Below are 25,387 nucleotides of genomic sequence, written 5' to 3'. Positions count from 1 at the left end.
ATGACCAGGTCATTAACGTCAAAATAGGCTGGGTCATGAAGGGGTTAATTACTCACCACCATCTCCTTGGTTTTCTTCACATTTAATTCTAGACAGTCTGGCACCAATCCACAAAGTCAGAAACCACCCTTTTATATTCCTCCTCCCCCCGGTCCCCCACAATTCCCCCTACAATCACTGAGTCATCTGAGAATTTTTGGAGGTGACAGATATTTGATTTAGGCTGGGGTCACACTGGTGAGGAATACGGATGAGTGAGAGGCGTTAAAAGCACGCATTACACACGGACAAATTATTCTCTATGGGTTTGTTCCCAACAGCCGTATATTTCTCGGGCGTATTCTACGGTCCGTGCCAATCGCAGCATGCTGCGATTGTCAGCGTACTACGCCCGTAATACGCCAATGCAAGCCTATGGGTGCGCAAAAAATACGGATTACACACGGACCACACATGTGACTTGCGAGAAATACGCACCCGGTGTCTTTTAGAAAAGCCGGCAATTCAGTGCGCTATACAGTAAACTCACACTGACAGGTTTAATAAAGAAAGAAAGAATAGATATATACACATAGAATACATATATATATACACTCACTGGCCACTTTATTAGGTACACCTGTCCAACTGTGTGTTAAGACTTAATTTCTAATCAGCCAATCACATGGCGGCAACTCAGTGCATTTAGGCATGTAGACATGGTCAAGACAATCTCCTGCAGTTCAAACCGAGCATCAGTATGGGGAAGAAAGGTGATTTGAGTGCCTTTGAACGTGGCATGATTGTTGGTGCCAGAAGGGCTGGTCTGAGAATTTCAGAAACTGCTGATCTACTGGGATTTTCACGCACAACCATCTCTAGGGTTTACAGAGAATGGTCCGAAAAAGAAAAAAAATCCAGTGAGCGGCAGTTCTGTGGCCGGAAATGCCATGTTGATGCCAGAGGTCAGAGGAGAATGGGCAGACTGGTTCGAGCTGATAGAAAGGCAACAGTGACTCAAATTGCCACCCGTTACAACCAAGGTAGGCAGAAGAGCATCTCTGAACGCACAGTGCGTCGAACTTTGAGGCAGATGGGCTACAGCAGCAGAAGACCACACTGGGTACCACTCCTCTCAGCTAAGAACAGGAAACTGAGGCTACAATTTGCACAAGCTTATCGAAATTGGACAGTAGAAGATTGGAAAAACATTGCCTGGTCTGATGAGTCTCGATTTCTGCTGCGACATTCGGATGGTAGGGTCAGAATTTGGCGTAAACAACATGAAAGCATGGATCCATCCTGCCTTGTATCAACGGTTCAGGCTGGTGGTGGTGGTGTCATGGTGTGGGGAATTTTTTCTGGGCACTCTTTGGGCCCCTTGGTACCAATTGAGCATCGTTGCAACGCCACAGCCTACCTGAGTATTGTTGCTGACCATGTCCATCCCTTTATGACCACAATGTACCCAACATCTGATGGCTACTTTCAGCAGGATAATGCGCCATGTCATAAAGCTCGAATCATCTCAGATTGGTTTCTTGAACATGACAATGAGTTTACTGTACTCAAATGGCCTCCTCAGTCACCAGATCTCAATCCAATAGAGCATTTTTGGGATGTGGTGGAACGGGAGATTCGCATCAGGGATGTGCAGCCGACAAATCTGCGCCAACTGTGTGATGCCATCATGTCAATATGGTCCAAAATCTCTGAGGAATGCTTCCAGCACCTTGTTGAATCTCTGCCACGAAGAATTGAGGCAGTTCTGAAGGCAAAAGGGGGTCCAACCCCTTACTAGCATGGTGTACCTAATAAAGTGGCCAGTGAGTGTATATACATGTCATTGTGACAAACATATATATATATATATTTATATTTCACAGAATTCTTCATAGCAGAATAGCCGCTAATTAAATTGCCGGCTTCTATCAAATCATTCCCAAACCCGACATGAAATGACACATGGTTTACATTCATTAAACCATTTCATTTCATGTTTTTTTATATGTTTCTGACTAATAATTAGATGTGGGTTTGTGTGCAAAATTTGGGAGTTGTAGTTGTTATTTTAAGGGGTTAATTCGTTGTTTAAAAATGCATGGGCTTCCCATTGCCCTATATTGGTGGCGAGTCAGTGGGTTAATCTAACAAAGGGTTAATGTCACCATTCGATTGTAAGGTGACATTAACTCTTTGTTAGATTAACCCATTCGCCACCGCTACAGAGCAATGGGAAGCCCACGCATTTTTTAACATGAATTAACCCCTTAAAATAGCAACTACAACTCCCAAATTTTGCACACAAACCCACATCTAATTATTAGTCAAGGACATTTAAAAAAACATGAAATGAGATTGTTTACTGAATGTAAACCATGTGTCATTTCATGTCGGGTTGGGGAATGATTTGTTAGAAGCCGGCAATTTAATTAGCGGCTATTCTGCTATGAAGAACTCTGTGAAATATATATATATATGTTTATCTCAATGACTTGTGTGTGTATATATATATATATATATATATATATACACACACAGTATATATATATATGCATTCTATGTGTCTATATCTATTATTTCGTTTCTGTTAGAAACCCTGTCATAGGGCTCCATTATATGTCCATTTTGCAAGGCGGCGAGAAAATCTCGCCATACGGATTGCATAGGATGCCATACGGATTACATACGGATGCAGACATGCCCAAAATACGCAACCACACCTTGCTTACGGATGACATACGGAGCACTATTTAGGGGTCATTCATCCGTATTACGCCTGTAAACTGCGGACCGTATTTTGCGTCGGTTAGTGTGACCCCGGCCTTATACTGAAAGTCAGCTGTATACAATGTGAAGAGGAAGGGTGACAGCACTGTACCCTGAGGGGCTCCAAACACTGCTCCGTACACTGCCAGATACCACCTCCAAAGCCTGATGCCAGTATGTCATTTTTCTTCAACCATTCTCCTTTATTCAGTAAAACCCCTTGATTAACAGATTTGTCTATATTTGCAAGTATGAGATAAGGAAAAGTAGAAACAACCGACTTTTACACAGCTTTTTCAAAAAATAATGTTCTTTCCATCCAGTACTAATTACTAGACAATCAAACTGTCTTCTCATTTTTGAGCAAAAATAGTTAAACGTTTCTGTGAACATAAAAAGGGGGCACTTGCTTACCTTTGGACGTTCTGCTCTGTTTTTATTTCTGAAAAACAAAACAACATGAATGTGAGTAATATGCACAATATCAGCCTCATAATAGTAATATATTGTGGACCTTTAATTATTGCAGGTTTTACATTACATAAGGTGCATTGCTGGCGTTTTAAATAAAGTGATCTAAAACAATGAAAAGCTGAGTTTGAGGGGTGCTGAATGGAGCTCTCAAAAAAAGAACCTGTGTATGGCTCTCCAGGAGAGACCAGTCATTGATTGCCCATTCCTGAAGAAGTGCCCACACGTCCACTCAGATGGATTGTAGATCCAAAACTCAGCACTATTTTATAGATGCTCCTACTTAAAGGGTTATTCTCATTAAAATAAATGTTTTTTAAAAAATGAAATTTGCAAATTACCTGTTATTAAAAACTTTCTATTCTCTAGAATCAATGGATTTTTATTATTTACTACTCCGTGCCTAGTTTCTCATCTATTGCTGCAATTAAGTCTACCAGTAGCCGTTCTCCTCAACAAGGAGTGAAGGACTTTCAAGCTGTTTCCAATGGAGCTGGTAGGTGCTGCTCTGAAGCAGGCTGAATATGCATTGTGAACTTCAGATCCAGCTTTCTGCAGTGCTCCATTAAAACTATGTGGGGCACATGATACTGGAAGAAGCAATATATTGGGATCATTATTCTGTATGGCGCACTATGTGGTGCCCATAAAACTGTATAGAGCAATATATTTGGTTCATTATACTGTATGGAGCACTATGTGGTTTCCATAATACTGTATAGAGCAATATATGGGGTTCATTATTCTGTATGGAGCATTATGTGGTTCCCATAATACTGTATAGAGCAATATATGGGCTCATTATTCTGTATGGAGCATTATGTGGTTCCCATAATACTGTATGGAGCAATATCGTATGGAGCACTATGTGGTTCCCATAATACTGTATGGAGCAATATCGTATGGAGCACTATGTGGTTCCCATAATACTGTATGGAGCCATATATGAGGCACATTATTCTGTATGGAGCACTATGTGGTGTTCATAATACTGTATGAAGGACTATACTGTCCGGTATCTGAGCTATTGTAGAATTTACAATAGCTATAACTCATGTAATGTAAGAAGTATTTGAAATCTTTGGCATTGTACTATACCTATATTTCTTTGCCGCAACTGTGCACCATGAATCGTGGTATGTGTTAAAGGGGCCCTCTGAGACTCTTTCGCCCGGGGCCCACGCACACCTGGAGACAGCCCTGCTTGTAAGTCAGGCAATGCTCCAGTGGGAATTTAAATATGGAAATATCTCTAGAGAGGAAGAAAACAGGAACTTTAGTACCACATATAGGGGTAGCAATCCTAAAATCTATATGTTAGGGTGGTAAAAGGGTCGATACTGACATATAAGATTGCTACCCCAATAGGTGGCACTAGTTTTCTAGCCCTCTTTCTCTGTGAACAAGATATTTGCATACAATTTTTTTAATGAGAGCATTATTAATTATTCAATGACAATTCCTTACTTAAAACTGTAATTTTGCTAATATCTTTTTTCTAATCAAATATAATAAAGTCCTACTGACCTCAATTAAATCTTGCCAGCCGTGCTACTAGCTAATGCTGCAGTCAGTGTTCTATTAGATTTTGCCCAGAGAATAATTGAAACATAACATCTATAACCATTCTAGGAAAATCATCTTCACCTTGTTCTATTCTCTGCCCTGCAGATCTCTAAGTTATAACCGAAGAACAATAGCTATAGTAATATCTTCTTTAGAAGGTGGTCATTGATCCACATGATAAATTACATGGCTGAAGGATTATGTAAAGCCTCATTCAGATGTCCATTTTTCATGTACTTCATCTGAGTTTATAATTTAAGGGGCTGTTCACATGTCTGTGCATTCTTACCAATCGAGTAATCTGCACAAAATATGGAAATGTCCAATTTTGATCAAAGTCATGGATCAAACTTGCCAATGCAAGACTGTGGGTCTGTGAAAAATTCGAACAGCTCTTGGATGCCATCCATGGGCTGTCCGTTTTACATGGGCTGTTAGATAGAAGAAGCTAGAGGAGTCTCCATTATTTTTTTGCATTAGAGAAAAAGTGATGAAACTGGTAAAAACTGACACATTGACTAAACTCAGATTAAAACAGGATCCAAAACACTGATGAAAATTGGTCTGTTTTTTTGCACAGGAGAAATATCACTGTTGTTTGAATGTGGCCCAACTGGCACTGACCCATTCTAATGTTGAAAAGCCTTTGTGTAGATTCCTGTGACACATAGGCTATGGTCACTGGTTGCCCTTTTGCTATTTTTTATGCATTTTTGCTGAGTTTTTTTTTACAGGCAAAACCTACTCTCTTGGCAGTAAACAAGATGCTTTCCAAAAAAGCAGGTTTTGCTGCATTTTTTGCTGCATTTTTCAGGATCCCAGTTCAGTATTGCTTTCACCACAGAAGCATGAACACAGGTTACCAAGAAATATGTGAAATCATAAAACCATTTTTGGAAAAAAAGGGCAATTTGATCCAATTATTTAATAGAAAAAGATTTTTATGTCTGAAAAAACAGTGACTATTCTGAACAAAAAGTTCACATGAGTTCAAGAAACAATACACAGTTGCAAATATAACAGCGGGGGCAAGTGATTTGTCAGGTATAGTTTACCTAAGACCTTGGCAGAGCATTGAGTTTGTAGGACACTGTTTACTTTGATGGGCCCTTGAGTTGATCAGGCATTGATCAATTTCACACCTTGGTAGGCCAATGTTTACATATATCACTAATTTAATTAAGCTGTTCTAATCCTAATTAAATTGTACTAATCCTAAACTGCTATTCTCAGGTGAGGACAGCAAGACATTATCCTTTAAACTTGGGAAAATCACAAAAATAAATGGGTATAAATGGGTTTCACATACAGCGTACCTGCTTTTTCTTCACTAAAAACGCAGCAAAACCTGATATGTGCGTTTTTGCACTTACTCATTCTTTCTATTGGTAAAAAAACACTGAAAAACACACTGAAAGAAGTGACATGCTGTAGTTTTCAAAAGTCCAGCAGTTTTCCAATTCAGTGAGGAAAAAAATAATGTTTGTGCATGAGATTTCTGAAATCTCATAGTTTTTGCTGGTGTAAACCGAGTAAGGTTCGTTGGATGCAGTGAAGAGCCAGAGGCAGAAAAGGGGATAACAAGATTTACTGAACAGGCTTTTTAGCGCAAAAAAAATGCATGCGTTTTTCCCCTATACTTTAACATGGGTGCGCATAGGTGCGCATACATATGCGCACGTACTCGTTTGTATGCGCATGCTTTTTTTGCAGTGTGCGCTCGGGCGCACAAAATGCATCCTGCTGCATTTTTTGTGCATCCGACTTGCCCCAAAAAAACGCATGCGCACGCAATGCGTTTTTTTTTACAGCAAAACACCCATTAAAGTCTATGGGTGCACATACATGCGCATTGTAATATGCACGTATGTGCAAAAAAACACATGCTTTTTTTAAAAAAATGCACCAAAACCCGCAAAAAAACGCACACAAACGCATGATGCGTTTTTTTTCATGCGTTTGTGTGCGCAAAAAACGTGCAGCAAAAAAACGAAAGTGTGAAAGTAGCCTCAGTGTGGGGTCCTCAAAGAGGCATGGCCGGCCCAGAGCATACTCCTGTGGACCACTCTGGTGGGCGCATTCTCTTCTCCTTCTGGATAAATCTCGTATACAGGCCCTTCCATACTGATCCGACGCTTCACTCTGTATGGCCTACTCTCCCATCGATTTTCCAGTTTGTCACACAGACGTTTCTCCCTCACCAACACACCATCACCAACCTGAAGATCTGTCCCCCGCAGAAGAAGCTTCTCAAGGTGCTCTAGTTCCCAGAGCCGTGTCTGAACCAAGCGATGTAAGGTCTCTAGACGGTGGAGATGGTCTCGGACCCAAGTAGACACCCCCGTCCGTGGGTAGTCTTCCCCTGGATCCAGCTCCAGTTCCGTGACTTCTTTTCCTGTTCGGCCAAACAGCAAGGAGTAAAGTGTGTAATCGGTGGTTTGATGACTCAATTGTTGTAGATCCACATGAGCTCAGACATATTCTGGCCACCTAGTCTTCCTATCGTCTTCCAGGGTTCTCAGCATCTGGATTATAGTACTGTTATACCGCTCACAGGCCCCGTTTCCCTGAGGATGGTATGGTGTGGTGTGTGACCTGTTGAACTGATAGATCCACTGTAATTCATCCATTACTTTTCCCAAGAAACAAGCTCCTTGATCCGAATTGATCCACTGTGGGCATCCATACACTTGAATGAAATGTTTACAGATGGCGTATGCAGCAGACTCAGCCGTCTGGTCCCGGGTGGGCGTCACTACCCCAAGCTTCGTGAAATGATCCACCATTACTAAACAGTGGTCGTATCCTTGGAGGGCTGGCCCGATAGTCAGATAGTTGATGGTTAACAATTCCAGGGGAGCTGAGGCTACTATCGTCTGAGTAGGAGCTCTTTGTTCCGGGGACTTGGCCAACTCACAGGCCCGACAAAGTCTACAAGCTTCCTCGACCGCTGCTCTTAGCCGTGGGTGGTAAACGAACCACTGTAGCCACTGGAAAGTTTTTTCAAGACTGAAGTGAGCCCCTTTTTCATGGACCTCAGTGGCCAGGCAGACAGCACCATCTTTGGAATCACTATCTGCCAGGAAGATCCAAGTTCCCTCTGTAGTTGAACCTTCTGATATAACAGCCCGTTTCTCATCTGGAGGTGCTCCCACTCTCGGAGTATCTTCAATGCATCTGGAGTCAGAGCACTCCGCTGTTCCGGACTAGTCAGCTACTTCAGTATCACCCAGTGTCTGAACAGAGCAAGTTCACAATCTTCCTGCTGCAACCGAACCCACTCATCCCGAGATTTTCCCAACACTCCTTCATGATGGGGGGTCTGTATTTGGTCCAGAGCGGCCGCCACCATCCCAGTGGTCCTTCGGAACCTTGGCACCTCCTCTAGCATCTCATCTTTACTCTTTCCCGGCAGTGCATGCCTTGCTCTGGATAGGGCGTCAGCGTGAGTGTTTTCCGCCCCCCTTTTATAATAAATTTTATTTCTATAGCGCTGACATATTCCGCAGCACTTTACATTTCAGAGGGGATTTGTACAGACAATAGACATTACAGCATAACAATAATCACATAGATTATAACAAATACCAAGAGGAATGAGGGCCCTGCTCGCAAGCTTACAGTCTATGAGTTAAGCGGTAGACACGAAAGGTGGGTGGTAACAGTTGCCCTGATTGTACGGACCAGCCATAATGTTAAGTGTGTAACAGTACAGACACAGAGGGCTAATGGATGCATAAAGCATGTGGAAACATGATGCGGGGAACCTGGTTATGGTAAAACTTTTGGCTGTGCCACACAGGGGTAGATTAGGTTAATGTGTTGAGGCGATAGGCCAGTCTGAATAAATGCGTTTCCAGGGCATGCTTAAAATTGTGGGGATTGGGGACTAATCATATTGACCTGGGAAGTGCATTCCAAAGAATTGGTGCAGCACGTATAAAGTCTTGGAGACGGGAGTGGGAGGTTCTGATTATTGAGGATGCTAACATCAGGTCATCAGCAGAATGGAGGGCGCGGGTAGGGTGGTATACTGAAACAAGGGAGGAGATGTAGGGTGGTGCTGAGCCATGGAGGGCTTTGTGGGTGAGGGTAATAAGTTTATACTGAATTCTGGAGTGGATGGGTAGCCAGTGTAATGACTGGCACAAGGTAGAGGCATCGGTGTAATGATTGGTGAGGAATATCATCCTGGCTGCAGCATTCCAGACAGATTGGAGAGGGGAGAGTTTGGTAAGAGGGAGACCGGTTAGAAGAGAGTTACAATAGTCGAGATGAGAATGAATAAGAGAAACAGTAAGAGTTTTTGCAGAGTCAAAAGTAAGAAAAGGTCGAATTCTAGAAATGTTTTTGAGGTGCAGATGACAAGAGCGAGCCAGTGATCGAATGTGGGGAGCAAAGGAAAGCTCGGAATCAAGTATGACCCCAAGACAGCGGGCATGTTGCTGGGGAGTAATAGTGGAACCACACACAGAAATGGCAATGTCAGGTATAGGTACATTAGTAGAAGGAGGAAACACAAGGATTTCAGTCTTTGACAGGTTCAGTTTCAGATATAGTGAGGACATGATGTTAGACACAGCGTTTAGACAATCGCCGGTGATTTCTAGAAAGACTGGCGTGATGTCAGGAGAAGAAGCGTATAATTGGGTGTCATCAGCATAGAGATGGCACTGGAAACCAAATCTACTGATTGTTTGACCAATAGGGGCAGTGTACAAGGAGAAGAGGAGGGGGCCTAGAACCGATCCTTGAGGAACCCCAACAGTAAGGGGAAGGTGAGAGGAGGAGGAACCGGCAAAAGATACAGTAAAGGAGCAGTCAGAGAGATAGGAAGAGAACCAGGAGAGAACGGTGTCCTTGAGACCAATGGAACAGAGCATAGTGAGGAGGAGCTGATGATCCACAGTGTCGAATGCTGCAGAGAGATCCAAGAGAATTAGCATGGAGTAATGACCATTTGATTTAGCTGTTAGTAGATCATTAGAGACTTTAGTGAGGGCAGTTTCAGTAGAGTGTAAGAGCGGAAACCGGATTGGAGAGGGTTGAGAAGAGAGTTATCAGAGAGATAGCGAATAAGATGGGAGTGGACCAGGTGTTCCAGGAATTTAGAGATGAAGGGAAGATTAGAGACAGGTCTATAGTTAGCGGCACAGTTTTGGTCGAGGGATGGTTTTTTAAGTAGTCGATGCATGATGGCATGCTTAAATGAGGAGGGAAAGATATCAGAAGAGAGAGAGAGAGGTTAAATATTTTAGCTAGGTGAGGGGTGACAGCAGGGGAAAGGGACTGGAGGAGATGTGACGGAAATGGGTCACTGATGCAAGTGGTTGGGTGAGAAGCTGCAAGGAGCCTGCTTACTTCTTCTTCTGTGACTGGTTCAAAATCAGAGAGTGAGCTAGATGCAGTGGGGGAGGAAGGACATTGCATGGTATGAGGTGATTGGGAGATAATTTCCTGTCGAATCTGGTCAAATTTTTCTTTGAAGTAATTGGCCAGATTATCAGCTCGGAGCTCCGTGGTTGGGGCCTGTACTCTTGGGTTGAGTAGAGAATGAGAAGTGTCAAAGAGACGTTTCGGGTTATTGGACAGTGAGGTGATGAGGGTGTTGAAATAGGTTTATTTGGAGAGGTGAAGAGCAGTGTTGTATGTTCTAAGCATAAACTTATAATGGATGAAATCTTCGTGTAGATTGGATTTTCTCCTCAGACTTTCGGTGTACCTGGAGCACCGCTGCAGGAAACGTGTTTGCGGGGTGTGCCAGGGTTGTCGCCGTCTGTGTTGTGGTGTTCTATTTATAGGGGGTGCAAATTCATCCAGGGCACTTTGAAGTGTTTCATTGTAATGCTTCAGTGCAGAATCAGGACGTGAGAGGTAGGAGATAGGGGCCAATGAAGACTGCAAGTTCTTCATAAGTTTGTGGGTGTTAATGGCCTGTATGTTTCTATAAGTATGGACAGTGGGGGTGACCTGAGCAGCCTGGCAGTTCTTGATAGAGAATGAAAGAATACTGTGGTTAGAGAGTGGGAGAGGGGAGTTTGCAAAATCATCCACTGCACATAGCCAAGAGAAGACCAAGTCGAGGGAGTTTCCGTCTTCATGCATTGGAGAATTAGTAAGCTGCGAAAGGCCAAACGAGGAGGTTAGAGATAAAAGGTGAGTAGCAGATGGGGAGAGGGGAAGAGCAGTGGGGATGTTGAAATCTCCCATGATGAGGGTAGGGATGTCACAGGAGAGAAAATGTGGAAGCCAAGTGGCATAATGATCCAGGAACTGATGGGAGGGGCCGGGAGGACGATACACCACCACCACTTGCATGGAGAAGGGGGTGTAGAGTCTGACGGCATGGACCTCAAAAGAAGGGAAGACTAGTGAGGGTAGTCTGTACCGGAACATCGCCATCCGGGCTACCCAGCATTGTTCCAAGGCCCATAGCTTGGCATTCTCCAGATGCGCTAACGGGTTATTATCGGTGCGCACCAGCACTTCCGAGCCGGACAGGTATTCTGCAAATCTCTCCATCGTGGCCCACACCAACGCCAGAAACTCCAAATTGAAGGAACTGTAGTTATCTGGGTTGCATTCGGAATTGTGAAGGGACCGGCTAGCATAGGTGATCACCCTTTCTCTTCCGTCCTGCACCTGCGACAACACAGCCCCAAGTCCGTGCAAGCTGCCGTCAGTGTGGAGAATGAATGGTATAGAGAAGTCCACATAAGCCAGTACTGGGACCTCGGTCAGCGCCTTCTTTAAGTCACAAAACGCCTTCTCTTGCCTCTCCTCCAAATGGATGGATCGACCCTTGGCATTTGGAGGTACCCCTTTTAAGAAGTGACGGTAGTACCCCATCAATCCCAAGAACGCCCGAACGTCTTTTATGTTCTCCAGAGTCGGCCAGTCTCTAATCACCACAATTTTCTCCTGTGATGGCTTCACTTCCTCGGTGGAAATGACATGACCAAAGTACTCGATCTGAGTCCGGAACAAGTGCCATTTTTGGGGTTTAACTTTTAGCCCATACTTCTGTAAATGGCTCAACACTTGATTCAGTCGCCGTAGATGATCTTCAAATGAGGCAGCGTATATGACGAGGTCATCCAGATAGATGAGCGTGGCCTCAAAGTTCAAATCACCTAGACACCTCTCCATCAGTCGTTGGAACATACTGGGGGCATTGGACAGGCCGAACCGCATTCTGTTGAATTCAAAGAGGCCCATGGGAAGTATAAAGGCCATTTTCACCCGATCCTTTTCTGACATGGACACTTGCCAGTAGCCACTGGCAAGATCCAGCATCAAGAAGAATTTGGCCTTTCCCAATGTGGACAGAGATTCCTCAATCCGGGGCAGAGGGTACGAATCCCATACGGTACAGGCGTTAAGTTTACGGTAGTCTACACAGAACTTCAACGAGCCGTCCTTCTTCCGCACCAACACAATGGGAGCTTCCCTTGAACTCTGGCTTTTCTTAATGACACCCGCCTGCAGCATCTGACTGAGCATTTCTCTCACTTCCTGATATAACTGGGGGGGAATTTGCAGGTAGCGCTGTCGAATGGGTGCTGTATCTCCCGTTAGTATCTTGTGAGCGATCGCCGTGGTGCAGCCGAAGTCATCTTCATGATTTGCAAAAACTGACTGATATCACCACAGTAACGCTTCTACTTGGTGCACTTGGGTGGGCGTGAGTTCGGACAGTTCAGCGCGCATCTGTTTCAAGATGCGCTGACCCTCTTGGATATATTGAGGTTTAGCCGTCGGAGAGGTGGTGACTTTCACCGACCAATGGTCTTCCGGATTCACCGCCAACTTTATGACCCGGGGCAGTATGACCTCTTCGGGCATGCCCACTACCCACGCGAATTTCCCCCTATGTGGGATGACAATCTCCTGGTCTGTCAGATTCACGCAGCGTACCAGCACCGTCCTTTCTTGTACCACGGCCAGTGTTCGGGCCACCAACAGTCCTGCAGGCAGTTCCACTACCGGAGGTTCCAATTGGACTTCCACCCCCTCCAGCGAGACATGTGCTCGGATGGGCATGGTTAGTACGGTCTGTCCTGGTGGTAAGGTGAGTTGAGTGGAGGCCGGCACAATCACTTTTCCTAATGTTTCCCCTTGACTAGAGACTTCCTGCACCCGGGCTGTACAAATCAACTGTTGGAACACCCGCTGGGGGTATGCGGACTGCACTGGTTTAAAGACAAGTGAGATGGCTCATCACTCAGCATTTTTCCAGATTCTTTTAGGATGTTCATCCCCAGCGTAATGATATTACCGTGGCCAGCCTATCCCTGGGTCAGCAAGATACCCCTCCATCCAAGATCCTTCCCACACAAGGAGACCTGCATCCATACCACCCCTGCTACTGGGATAGGCAGGTGATTTGCCTCCATCAGCTTTACCACTGGGCCCCACTCGGGCCTGAGAGACTTTGGGAAGTGCCAACGGAAATACGCTTCCGGTATCGTGGTCACTTGAGACCCGGTATCCACCAGGCAATACATGGCCCAGCCATCGAACTCAGCCCAGACCAGCAGGCATGTAGACACCAGATTCATGGGACTTTCACTACTCCTTCCTTTCCATTCTGGCTCCAGGCGATGTCCCCCAGGCTCGGAGCCCTCTAGTTTAACGGGCCGCGTGGCCGGGGGCCGGGCCATAGGGGACATTCTCTAGCCATATGTCCTATCTCTCCGCAGTTATAACAAGCGAAAGACCTCAGTCAACGGGTCCTTCGGGCCTCGTTACAGACATTTGCTTCGCCTTGGCTACCAGCGGCCCACTGGCCAGCCTCAACTCTCTCATCTGAGCCAGCTTGAATATTCAACAGTTATTTTCTCATCTCTTCAACCCATTGGGGTTCAACTACCGACTGTACTGCTGCTTCACCACTCTGGACCTTCCCTACCTGGACTGTCACCCCCTGCTCCTGCTCACGTGAGCGGGCCTCTCTCCCTATGTCAGCAAAAGGGATACGAGGGTCTACCCGCACCAGCTCTCTCAGGGTCTGCTTGGTCAGGGCATCCCACAGGCCAGTCACCAACAAGTCACACAGCACGACATCTGTCGGCCCTATCACCATCCCCTCTTTTCCGACAATGGTGGTGTGTAATTCTTGTAGGGCATTCATATATTGCGTAACCATCTCCCACTCTCTTTACAGATGGCTAAACAAGCGAGTCCTAAGTTCTCCAACCTCAGTGGGGCCACCATAGGTCGCCTCCAGGATTTGGAGCACTTTAGCAAATGTATCACAGTCTCAGGGGGTACGCAGCATCACAGAGTCCTGAGCCTCCCCATCTAAAGCCATAAAGGCCACCTCAGCCTCGAGTGCAGAGGTCATAGGGTGCATTCTCATCATACCCCTCATATGGTCCGTCCAACTCCACAACATAGTATTAGACCCCCGTAAATTTCGGCGAGTTACTCAGCATGGCCCCCAGAGAGATACTGGTTCTGGGCCCAGCTGCCTGTTCTATCGCTTTGGTGCTATTAGACTGCATCCTGCCGACTACGCCAAAATGTAAATTGAGTAAGGTTCGCTGGATGCAGTGAAGAGCTGGAGGCAATGAAGGGGATAACAAGATTTACTGAACAGGCAATCAACAAGTAATACTCCACGCAGGGAGGCAAAAATAGTACGGCAGTGGCCGGAATTGCACACAAACACAATTCTCAAGAATAAGATATACAAAAACAGGGTAACTTATCGCTTGTAGTTCTTGCAGAGGAAAGGCTGGAAAATCTCCTGATGGCGACGCAAATCGTGGACATCGTCTCTAGCTTTGCTACGGAGGAACGAGAAGCACTGTCTACCGACGGTGCTGATGGATCTGGCCCTGCTTGGCTTGAGTGTGCTGGAACGTGGAAACAGTCCTTGATATGGATTCCTCAGGAATGCCGCCGAACACAAGCCATCGGCATACTCACAGTCTGCAGCAGCGAGCGGTCCTTTGGGGTAGTCTCTAGGCAGCTTATCCGTTACCATAGAAAGGACAGGGCTGTCCAGAAGAAAAGGGTCAGACGATAACTCAATAGCGTCAAAGTCAATCTTATAGTCAGCACGCTGAGGTGTGAGCGTCGTGGAGTTGTCAGCTGGAGCAGCAGAGAGGGAGTCAACCTTCTCTTGTCGCTTTCCCGCCAAGTCTGACCCATTCCCGCGCTCAGTCCTTCTTATATACCCCACGCCCCCTTCCAGCAGGAAGGTCTTTCCCTCCCAGAAGAACCCTCTCCGGCAACAGTAGTGACAGTCCCAATAGTTCCAGCCCTAAAGGGCACCAGAATTTACTAACTCTGCCTCAGCTCATCTTCTTACACCCTCCCTCTCTTTTCACTCGCCATTCTACGGGCGAGGCATCTTGAGCATTGTTAGAGAGCTTTTTGACTGAGGGTAGTCTCTAGGCAGCTTATCCATTACCATAGACAGGACAGAGCTGTCCAGAAGAACAGGGTCAGACAATAACTCAATAGCGTCAAAGTCAATCTTATAGTCAGTACGCTGAGGTATGAGCAGCGTGGAGTTGTCAGCCGGAGCAGCGGAGAGGGATTCAACCTTCTCCTGTCACTTTCCCGCCACGTCTGACCCATTCCCGCGCTCAGTCCTTCTTATATACCCCGCGCCCCCTGCTGTCCAGCGGGAAGATCTTTCCCTCACAGAAGAAGCCTCCCCGGCAACAGTGGTGACAGTCCCGATAGTTCCGACCCTAAAGGGCACCGGAAACCGCTGACTCTGCCTCGGTTCATCTTCTTACACTGGTACTGTAAAACGCAGCTTCAAATTTGCATTAAAAAAGCAGCAAAAATGCACTGTGTGAAGTGAACATGGCCATAGAAAGATTTTTCTATTTTTATGTTTTTATACTACTTCATCATTACTGTTGTTATTTCTCAACAGAGGATTCATATAATATGACAAGGCGATAAAAACATAACAAGAGTGAAAACATCATTTTGTAGCCTATACTTTAGCACAGTAGTGGAAGTCTTGGGAAAAAATAACACACTTCTTAATTTACTTTTTATTTGTCTCCTGAATTCTAAAAAACATTAAATTAACCCCTTCTCGAAAAGGCTAATTTCGTTTTTTTGTTTTTCATCTCCTTCTTCCAAGAGCCATAACTTTTTTATTTTTGCAGCCACATAGAATTTTGAGGGCTTTTTTTTTCCAGGACAAGTTTTGAATGAAACCATACATTTTACCACATAGTATACTGGAAAATGGGCAAAAAAAAAATCCAAGTTAGATGAAATTGTGACAAAAATGCAATTCTGACATTGTTTTTTAATAAGAAATCCTCTATTGATATTCAAATAATTTTTTTAACATTAATTTGAAATCCATGTCACAAATTCAAAAAAAAAACAAAAAAACACTGAGACAAGACACACTCATGTAAATTGGAAAGCAGGGTAACCTGATCGGAGGGAAGTGCAAAGGAAAGGGAGAAGCTTGAAAGGTTTTCTTCCTTATTAAGTTCCACTACGCGTTTCAACGGATAACCTCGTCTTCATCAGGTGGCAAGACCTGCTTCCCATGTTTATATCCTCTCACCTGCACATCCAGGTGTCAGTCACATTAGCAACTGGTGCACCAGCAAATATCAGAAGACATAATAGTATATTATGGCTTTTTTTTAGCTCTCGAAGTGAAAAACTGATACTGCATTTTTTTTAACTTTTTTTATTGATACATTTGTAACATGTAACATAGAGTAAAAGTCATGCCATAGGGAAATGCCAGAAAAAAAATATGCCATACCCAGACTATGGGTCTAAAAACACCAAAACAGCTTCATATATAAAAAATAGTGATGCATTTTAATTTCTAGCAGAAATTTACATCTGTTTAAAGAAGAGACAGATTTACATTGCTGTCTTTGGAACAGGCTACGGTAATTTGAAAGAGATTTATTAGAAACAAACTTGTCATGTGCAGAAGCACTCTGTACATGCAGATGTAGGGTAAATCTTCAGTTAAAAATCATTAAAATCCTGCCTGCCTAAGGCGAGGTTCACATAGCTTTAACTGCGTTAACACTATAGCATAACGCGATATGCTGTAGCGTGCCTCTTTACGGCATGCGTCGCGATGCGCCACATAATGGGGGTCTATGGCAGCGTTAACGGACTGCGTTACACCGCGGTGTAACGCAGTCCTTTTAACCCCTTAACCCCCAAGGGTGGTTTGCACGTTCATGACCGGGCCAATTTTTACAATTCTGACCACTGTCCCTTTATGAGGTAATAACTCTGGAACGCTTCCATGGATCCTGGTGATTCTGAAATTGTTTTCTCATGACATATTGTACTTCATGTTAGTGGTAAAATTTCATTCATATGACTTGCGTTTATTTGTGAAAAAAATGGAAATTTGGCAAAAATTTTGAAAATTTCACAATTTTCCAACTTTGAATTTTTATGCCCTTAAATCACAGAGATACGGCACACAAAAAACTTAATAAGTAACATTTCCCACATGTTTACTTTACATCAGCACAATTTTGGAACCCACATTTTTTTTTTTTAGGAAGTTATAAGGGTTAAAAGTTGACCAGCGATTTCTCATTTTTGCAACACCATTTTATTTTTACGGACCACATCACATTTGAAGCCACTTTGAGGGGTCTATATGATAGAAAATGCCCAAAAGTGACACCATTCTAAACACTGCACCCCTTAAGGTGCTCAAAACCACATTCAAGAAGTTTATTAACCCTTCAGGTGCTTCACAGGAATTTTTTTAATATTTAAAAAAAATGAACATTTAACTTTTTTTCACAAAAGAAATACTTCAGGTTCAATTTTTTTTATTTTACCAAGGGTAACAGGAGAAATTGGACTGCAAAAGTTATTGTGCAGTTTGTCCTGAGTACGATGATACCTGATATGTGGGGGGGGAACCACTGTTTCGGCGCATGGCAGAGCTCAGAAGGGAAGGAGCGCCGTTTGACTTTTTCAATGCAAAATTGGCTAGAATTCAGATCGGACGCCATGTCACGTTTGGAGAGCCCCTGATGAACCTAAACAGTGGAAACCCCCCACAAGTGACCCCATTTAGGAAACTAGACCCCCCCCAGGAACTTATCTAGATATGTGGTGAGAACTTTGAACCAACAAGGGCTTCACAGAAGTTTATAACGTACAGCGGTACAATTAAAAAAATCATATTTTTTCCACAAAAATGATCTTTTCACCCCCAATTTTTATTTTCCCAATGGTAACAGGACCCTAAAAGTTATTGTGCAATTTGTCCTGAGAAGGCTGATACCCCATATGTGGGTGTAAACGACTATTTGTGCACATGGCAGAGCTCAGAAGGGAAGCAGCGCCATTTGACTTTTTTGGTTGGAATTGAGATCGGACACCATGTCGCGATTGGAAAGCCCCTGAAGTACTAAAACAGTGGAAACCCCCCACAAATGACACCATTTTGGAAACTAGGCCCCCGAAGGAACTTATCTAGATGTGTGGTGAGAACTTTGAACCAACAAGGGCTTCACAGAAGTTTATAACGTACAGCGGTACAATTAAAAAATCATATTTTTTCCACAAAAATGATCTTTTCACCCTAAATTCTTATTTTTCCAAGGGTAACTGGACCCTAAAAGTTATTGTGCAATTTGTCCTGAGTACGCTGATACCCAACATGTGGGGATGAACCACTATTTGGGCGCATGGCAGAGCTCGGAAGGGAAGCAGCGCCATTTGACGTTTTTGGCTGGAATTGAGATCGGACACCATGTCGCGTTTGGAAAGCCCCTGATGTACCAAAACAGTGAAAACCCCCACAAATTACACCATTTTTGAAACTAGTCCCCCAAAGGAACTTATCTAGATGTGTGGTGAGCACTTTGAACCCCCCAGTGCTTCACAGAAGTTTATAACGTCCGGGCGTGAAAATAACAAAATCGTATTTTTTCCACAAACATGATCTTTTAGTCACCAACTTTTTTATTTTCCCAAGGGTACCAGGAGAAATTGGACCCCAAAAGTTGTTGTCCAATTTGTCCTGAGTACGCTAATACCCCATATGTGGGAGAAAACTAATGTATGGTCACACGTCGGGGCTCGGAAGGGAAATAGTGACGTTTTGGAATGCAGACTTTGATGGAATGGTCTGCGGGTGTCATGTTGCTTTTGGAGAGCCCCTGATGTACCTAAACAGTGGAAACCCCCCACAATTGGCCCCATTTTGGAAACTACACCCCCCAAGGAACTTATCTAGATCTGTGGTTAGCACTTTGAACGCCCCAGTGCTTCACAGAAGTTTATAACGACCGGGCGTGAAAATTAAAAAAATCGTATTTTTTCAACAAACCTGATCTTTTAGTCCCCATTTTTTTTATTTTCCCAAGGGTACCAGGATAAATTGGACCCCAAAAGTTGTTGTCCAATTTGTCCTGAGTACGCTGATACCCCAAATGTGGGAGGAAACTACTGTATGGGCACACGTCGGGGCTAGGAAGGGAAGTAGTGATGTTTTGGAATGCAGACTTTGATGGAATGCTTTGCGGCTGTCATGTTGCCTTTGGAGAGCCCCGAATGTACCTAAACAGTGGAAACCCCACACAAATGACAACATTTTGGAAACTAAACCCCCTAAGGAACTTATCTAGATGTGTGGTGAGCACTTTGAAACCCCAAGGGCTTCACAGAAGTTTATAATGCCCAGGCATGAAAATAAAAAAATCTTATTTTTTCCACAGACATGATCATTTAGTCCCCATTTTTTTTATTTTCCCAAGGGTACCAGGAGAAATTGGACCCCAAAAGTTGTTGTCCAATTTGTCCTGAGTACGCTGATACCCCAAATGTGGGAGAAAACTACTGTATGGGCACACATCGGGGCTCGGAAGGGAAGTAGTGACATTTTGGAATGCAGACTTTGATGGAATGGTCTGCGGCTGTCATGTTGCCTTTGGAGATCCCCGAATGTACCTAAACAGTGGAAACCCCCCACAAATGACACCATTTTGGAAACTAAACCCCGTAAGGAACTTATCTAGATGTGTGGTGAGCACTTTGAAACCCCAAGGGCTTCACAGAAGTTTATAATGCCCGGGCATGAAAATAAAAAAATCTTATTTTTTCCACAAACATGATCATTTAGTCCCCATTTTTTTTATTTTCCCAAGGGTACCAGGAGAAATTGGACTCCAAAAGTTGTTGTCCAATTTGTCCTGAGTACGCTGATACCCCAAATGTGGGAGAAAACTACTGTATGGGCACACGTCGGGGCTCGTAAGGGAAGTAGTGATGTTTTGGAATGCAGACTTTGATGGAATGGTCTGCGGGTGTCATGTGTGTTTGGAGAGCCCCTGATGTACCTAAACTATTGAAACTCCCCACAAGTGACCCCATTTTGGAAACTAGACCCCCCACATAAATTTTCTTTTAGCATCAGTTTTTTCATTTTCACATGGGTAACAGGATAAAATGTATCCTAAAATTTGTGGGCAATTTCTCCTGAGTACACCGATACCTCATATGTGGTCATAACCCACTGTTTGGGCGCACGGCAGGGCTCAGAAGGCAAGGAGCGCCATTTTACTTTTTGAATGGAAAATATGTTTAAATATTTAGCGGTTGCCATGTCGCGTTTGGAGAGCACCTGTGTGCCTAAACATTGGAGCTCCCCCACAAGTGACCCCATTTTGGAAACTAGACCCTCCAAGGAACTTATCTAGATGCATAGTGAGCACTTTGAACCCCCAGGTGCTTCACAAATTGATCCGTAAAAAAAAAAGTACTTTTTTTTTTCACAAAAATTTTATTTAGCCTCAGTTTTTTCATTTTCACATGGGCAACAGGATAAAATGGATCCTAAAATTTGTTGGGCAATTTCTCCTGAGTACATCGATACCTCATATGTGGTCATAAACCACTGTTTGAGCGCACGTCAGGGCCCGGAAGGGAAGGAGCGCCATGTGACTGTTTGATTGGAAAATTAGCTCCAATCGTTAGCGGACACCATGTCGCATTTGGAGAGCCCCTGTGTGCCTAAACATTAGAGCTCCCCCACAAGTGACCCCATTTTGGAAACTAGACCCCCGAAGGAACTTATCTAGATGTGTGGTGAGCACTTTGAAACCTCCAAGTGCTTCACAGAAGTTTATAACGCCCGGGCGTGAAAATAAAAATTTCCACAAAAATGATATTTTTGCCCCCAATTTTTTATTTTCCTAAGGGTAACAGGAGAAATTGGACCCCAAAAGTTGTTTTGCAATTTGTCCTGAGTATGCTGATACCCTATATGTGGGGGGTAAAACACTGTTTGGGCGCATGGCAGAGCTTGGAAGGGAAGGAGCACCATTTGACTTTTTCAACGCAGAATTGGCTGGAATTAAGATCAGACGCCATGTTGCATTTGGAGAGCACCTGATGTGCCCAAATAGTGGAAACCCCCCAATTCTAACTCCTACCCTAACCCCAACACACCCCTAACCCTAATCTCAGCCCTAGCCCTAACCCTAGCCATAACTCTAGCCCTAACCCTAACCCTAGCCCTAGCCCTAACCCTAACCCTAACCCTAACCCTAATGGGAAAATGGAAATAAATACATTTTTTTTATTTTATTATTTTTCCCTAACTAAGGGGGTGATAACAGGGGGTTTGATTTACTATTTATGGCGGTTTTTATGTTTGGCAGCTGTCACACGCTAAAAGGCACTTTTTACTGTAAAAATAGTTTTTGCATCACCATATATTGAGAGCTATAATTTTTCCGTATTTTGACCCACTGAGTCATGTCAGGTCTCATTTTTTGCGGGACGAGTTGACGCTTTTATTGGTATCATGTTCGGGCATGTGACGTCTTTTGATCGCTTTTTATTCTGATTTTTGGGACGCAGAATGAACAAAAACCAACGTTTCATGAATTTCTTTTGGGGGGTGCATTTACACCGTTCCCCGTGCGGTAAAATTGATAAAGCCCTTTTATTCTTCAGGTCAGTACGGTTACAGCGATACCTCATTTAGGTGGTTTTTTATGTTTTGGCGCTTTTATGCAATGAAAACAATTTTATATAAAAAATAATTATTTTTGCATCGCTTTATTCTGCGAGCTATAAGTTTTTTATTTTTTCACGGATGACACTGTATGGTGGCTCATTTTTTGCGGAACAAGATGACGTTTTCAGCGGTACCATGCATATTTATATGCGTCTTTTTGATCGCGCGTTATTGCACTTTTTGTTTGGCGGTATGATAATAAATCATTATTTTTTGCTTCGTTTTTTATTTTTATTTTTTAAGGGGTTCGCTAAAGGGGTTAACTAATGGGACAGTTTTATAGGGCGGGTCGTTACGGACGCGGTGATACCAAATATGTGTACTTTTATTGTTTTTTTTTATTATTTCCAAGAAATGAATTTATTAGGGAATATTTTTTTTTAATTTATTTAGCGATTTTTTTAAAATTATTTTTACACTTTTTTTTTTTTTTTTAACTTTATTACATTGTCCCAGGTGGGACATCACTGTCCTGTGACAGATCGCTGATCTGTCACATCACAGATCACTGTGACAGATCAGCGATCTGTCACAGGCACTGCACGAGGCTTCCTCCTTGCATGCGCTTTGCAAGCATGAGGAAGCCAGCTCCCTGCAGGCCCCCGAAGGTCCCCGTCGCCATCTTGGATCCGGGGACCTGCAGGGAAAGAGCCCCCCGCTGCAGCGCTGCACATTGCACTGCTGTGGGGGGCTCAGGGGAGCACGGAGGGAGCCCCCTCCCTGCCGATGCTTCCCTTTAACCCCCAGTACACCGCGATCGTGTTTTATTGCGGTGTGCAAGGGGTTAACATGTCGGGGGCGGTCCGTGACCGCCCCTGACACATTTTGCCGGGTGTCAGCTGTGATAATCAGCTGACACCCGACCGCGATCAACGGCGCTCTCCACGTGGGCGCCGCTGATCGCTGTGACGTACTATCCCGTCCCAGGGAATTAAGTCCCAGGGCACATGGACGTGATAGTACGTCACATGACAGAAAGGGGTTAACAGACTGTCATAACGCAGTGTGACCTCAGCCTTACTGGAGAAGTGGCTAAAGGAAGAAAATGTACTTATATTCTCTCCGTAGTTGATCTGTTGATCTCTTTCAGTCATAGGGGTGATGCAGGAAGCCAGTATCCTCTGCAGGGTATGTATGCAACATGTGTCGTCTTTCACTGACTTTTGCAGTGACTCATGACTCATACAGGCAAAATTGACATCCTGTTTCTACATAGAGCTTAAAAACATTCAACTAGTCAATTTTTAATCACATGATGTCATAGATCTAATGGAAAAGAGAAGAATTAGTTGGGTAGAAAGAGAAAATGAGCAACTGTTAGTACACAGTGCCATATAATATGATGATTCCAATCTGTTAAGATGATAAAAACTTTGATGGAAGGAGTGCTTCTTTAAAAAAAACCTGAAAATGATGAATTGTGGCCATAGAGTTTTTTCTATTGAAATTAAGGGCATTTAATCACTAAATCACTATATGAGCACATAAAGATTTTCACATTCGACTACAATGGTACGAGTAGTTTTTGAGTACTTTTGGTAATTTTTTTTGTTGATTAACAACATTATTCTTACTTCTTAGCTTTCCGGGCTCCTGACTCCTCCATAAAATCAACATGTCTTCTAGAAGTGTTATAGTCATCCAGTCCCTAAAAGAGAATCAGTACATATTTAATATGATTAAACATAGTTTTAGAAATATTAAAATTGTATTTTTGTGCTCCAATAGGTATCCAGGTCTTTGATACAAAGAAGCCTGTGACATATTTGGGGCTGTACGAGTTGTTACAGAAAGTGTTCACTATACAATGAGAATGACTGTGATCACTTCCCTTCTCACTGATTGGTAGAGAGCTCTGCAGCCAGTGTGTGCAGTGTAAGAGTGCAAAGCAGGTTGTCAAAGTGCAGAGGAACAAAAACACCGCTCTCACTATGTAGTGATCGGTGACTGTAAAACAACATTTTCCTCCTGTAGCTACTGCTTCAGTAAGCCGACTCCACAGGATATAAACGGTCATGGTTCTACCCATCAGTGTGTCTGAGATTCCGTTATGACAGCTCAGCCATCCAGTCTGGTACAATCAGTATTTGATTGACAGCTCAGTCATCCAGTCTGGTGCAGGGGCGTACTGAGCTGTCAGTGTGTTGATTGACAGTTCAGCCATCCAATCTGAGACTGGGAGGCGCTGGCTGTCTCCAGGTGTTCATTATCCAGGGTGACTGCCAGGCTACTTAAATGGGCTGTTAGTCCCAGACCTCTGTCAGATGTACATTCATCTACTGTGTGGTTTGTCTCTATGTGCCAGGCATTCTGTTTGTAGAAAATAATAATAATCTTTATCTTTATATAGCGCTAACATATTCCGCAGCGCTTTACAGTTTGCACACATTATCATCTCTGTCCCCGATGGGGCTCACAATCTAAATTCCCTATCAGTATGTCTTTGAAACCGGAGTGCCCAGAGGAAACCCACACAAACACGGGGAGAACATACAAACTCCTTGCAGATGTTGTCCTTGGTGGGATTTGAACCCAGGACTCCAGCGCTGCAAGGCTGCAGTGCTAAACACTGAGCCACCATGCTCTTTTGTTGCCTGACCTTAGACCGCCTTCTGACCATCAGTCTGTTTAACCCCTTCTGCCCTGATCTGCTATCCTCCTAGTATTCTGACCTTGGAATCTTACCTGACTACACCTTTGTCTCTTCCTTCTGTTGATCACAAACCTTCCAGGCTTTTGATCTTGGACTCCTGACTATCAATCTCGCGGCACAGCCGTGAGAAGTGACTCAGCATCACACAAACGCTGCTTACCTGCAGATTTACCCTACTATGGCAGGTAAATAGTGTATCTGTATGTGATAGTGGGTCGCCCTCCCAGGGCTGTGGGGTACTCGGTACCGGGCTGGTCTCTCAGACGGGAATGTCACAGCAGCGGTGACCCGGTCCGTGGCCCTGGGCGCCCAAGTAAAAGGGAGATTGAATGGTGAAATGTAGTTGAAATGAATAGTTTGTGACGCCACCTGTGGTGTTCGGCAAGGGAGGTGTTAAGCCAACGATGCGTGCAGATCCCCTGGGACAGATGGTATAGCGCAGCAAAGATGTTATAGCTCCCCACAGGTGGAGCTGTAGTCCCAGGGCAGTGTAGATGTAGAGGCCAAGGGAAGGCGCAGGTGAGGCAATGTCGAGCACCAAGATGTAGCAGTGCCGGGTGTGTTGGCGCAGGAATAAGTGGAGGACACTAGAGCATGTAGTTCCAAAGCTTTACTCACAGTCTGTTGTGCAAACAGGTGCCTGCCTCCGTGCCGTGTCCTCCGGGTCAGGGACTCAGTCAACCTCCAGGCCAGATGGAATACTCCTTTCCAACACTCCGCTAACATGTGCCTTTCTGAACGTCTCCTCTTATAGCGCCTTTAAGTGAAGTACTCCTAGTACTGAGTTACACTGGAGTGCCTCCTGTCCGATGTTCTTATGAACTCTACTTGTACGGCAGACAGCTGTAGCCTGCTTCGGGGACTTCTTGCTACTAAGTCCCGGCTCACTATCCAGTTGCTGTTGTGCCCCCAAGTCTTGTGTGGCAATAAAGTGG

General features: G+C 44.2%; 1 protein-coding gene across 1 annotated transcript in view; it reads right to left on the bottom strand.

Moving 5' to 3' along the window:
• Positions 1-25,387, bottom strand: part of CCDC170 (coiled-coil domain containing 170) — a 371,660-nt gene that overhangs the window by 318,547 nt on the left and 27,726 nt on the right. The window contains exons 2-3 of the mRNA XM_073557682.1: positions 23,374-23,447; positions 3,163-3,190 (exon numbers count right to left, since the gene is read on the bottom strand). Coding sequence (XP_073413783.1) covers positions 3,163-3,190; positions 23,374-23,447 — 102 coding nt within the window. The remainder of the gene's footprint in view (positions 1-3,162; positions 3,191-23,373; positions 23,448-25,387) is intronic.

The sequence above is a fragment of the Dendrobates tinctorius genome, unplaced genomic scaffold (genome assembly GCF_039654945.1).
Source record: "Dendrobates tinctorius isolate UK_male_01 unplaced genomic scaffold, ASM3965494v1 ptg000250l, whole genome shotgun sequence".
NCBI lineage: Eukaryota > Metazoa > Chordata > Amphibia > Anura > Dendrobatidae > Dendrobates > Dendrobates tinctorius.
The sequence above is the reverse complement of the archived record's forward strand: the minus strand, read 5'-3'. Positions and strand labels throughout refer to the sequence as shown.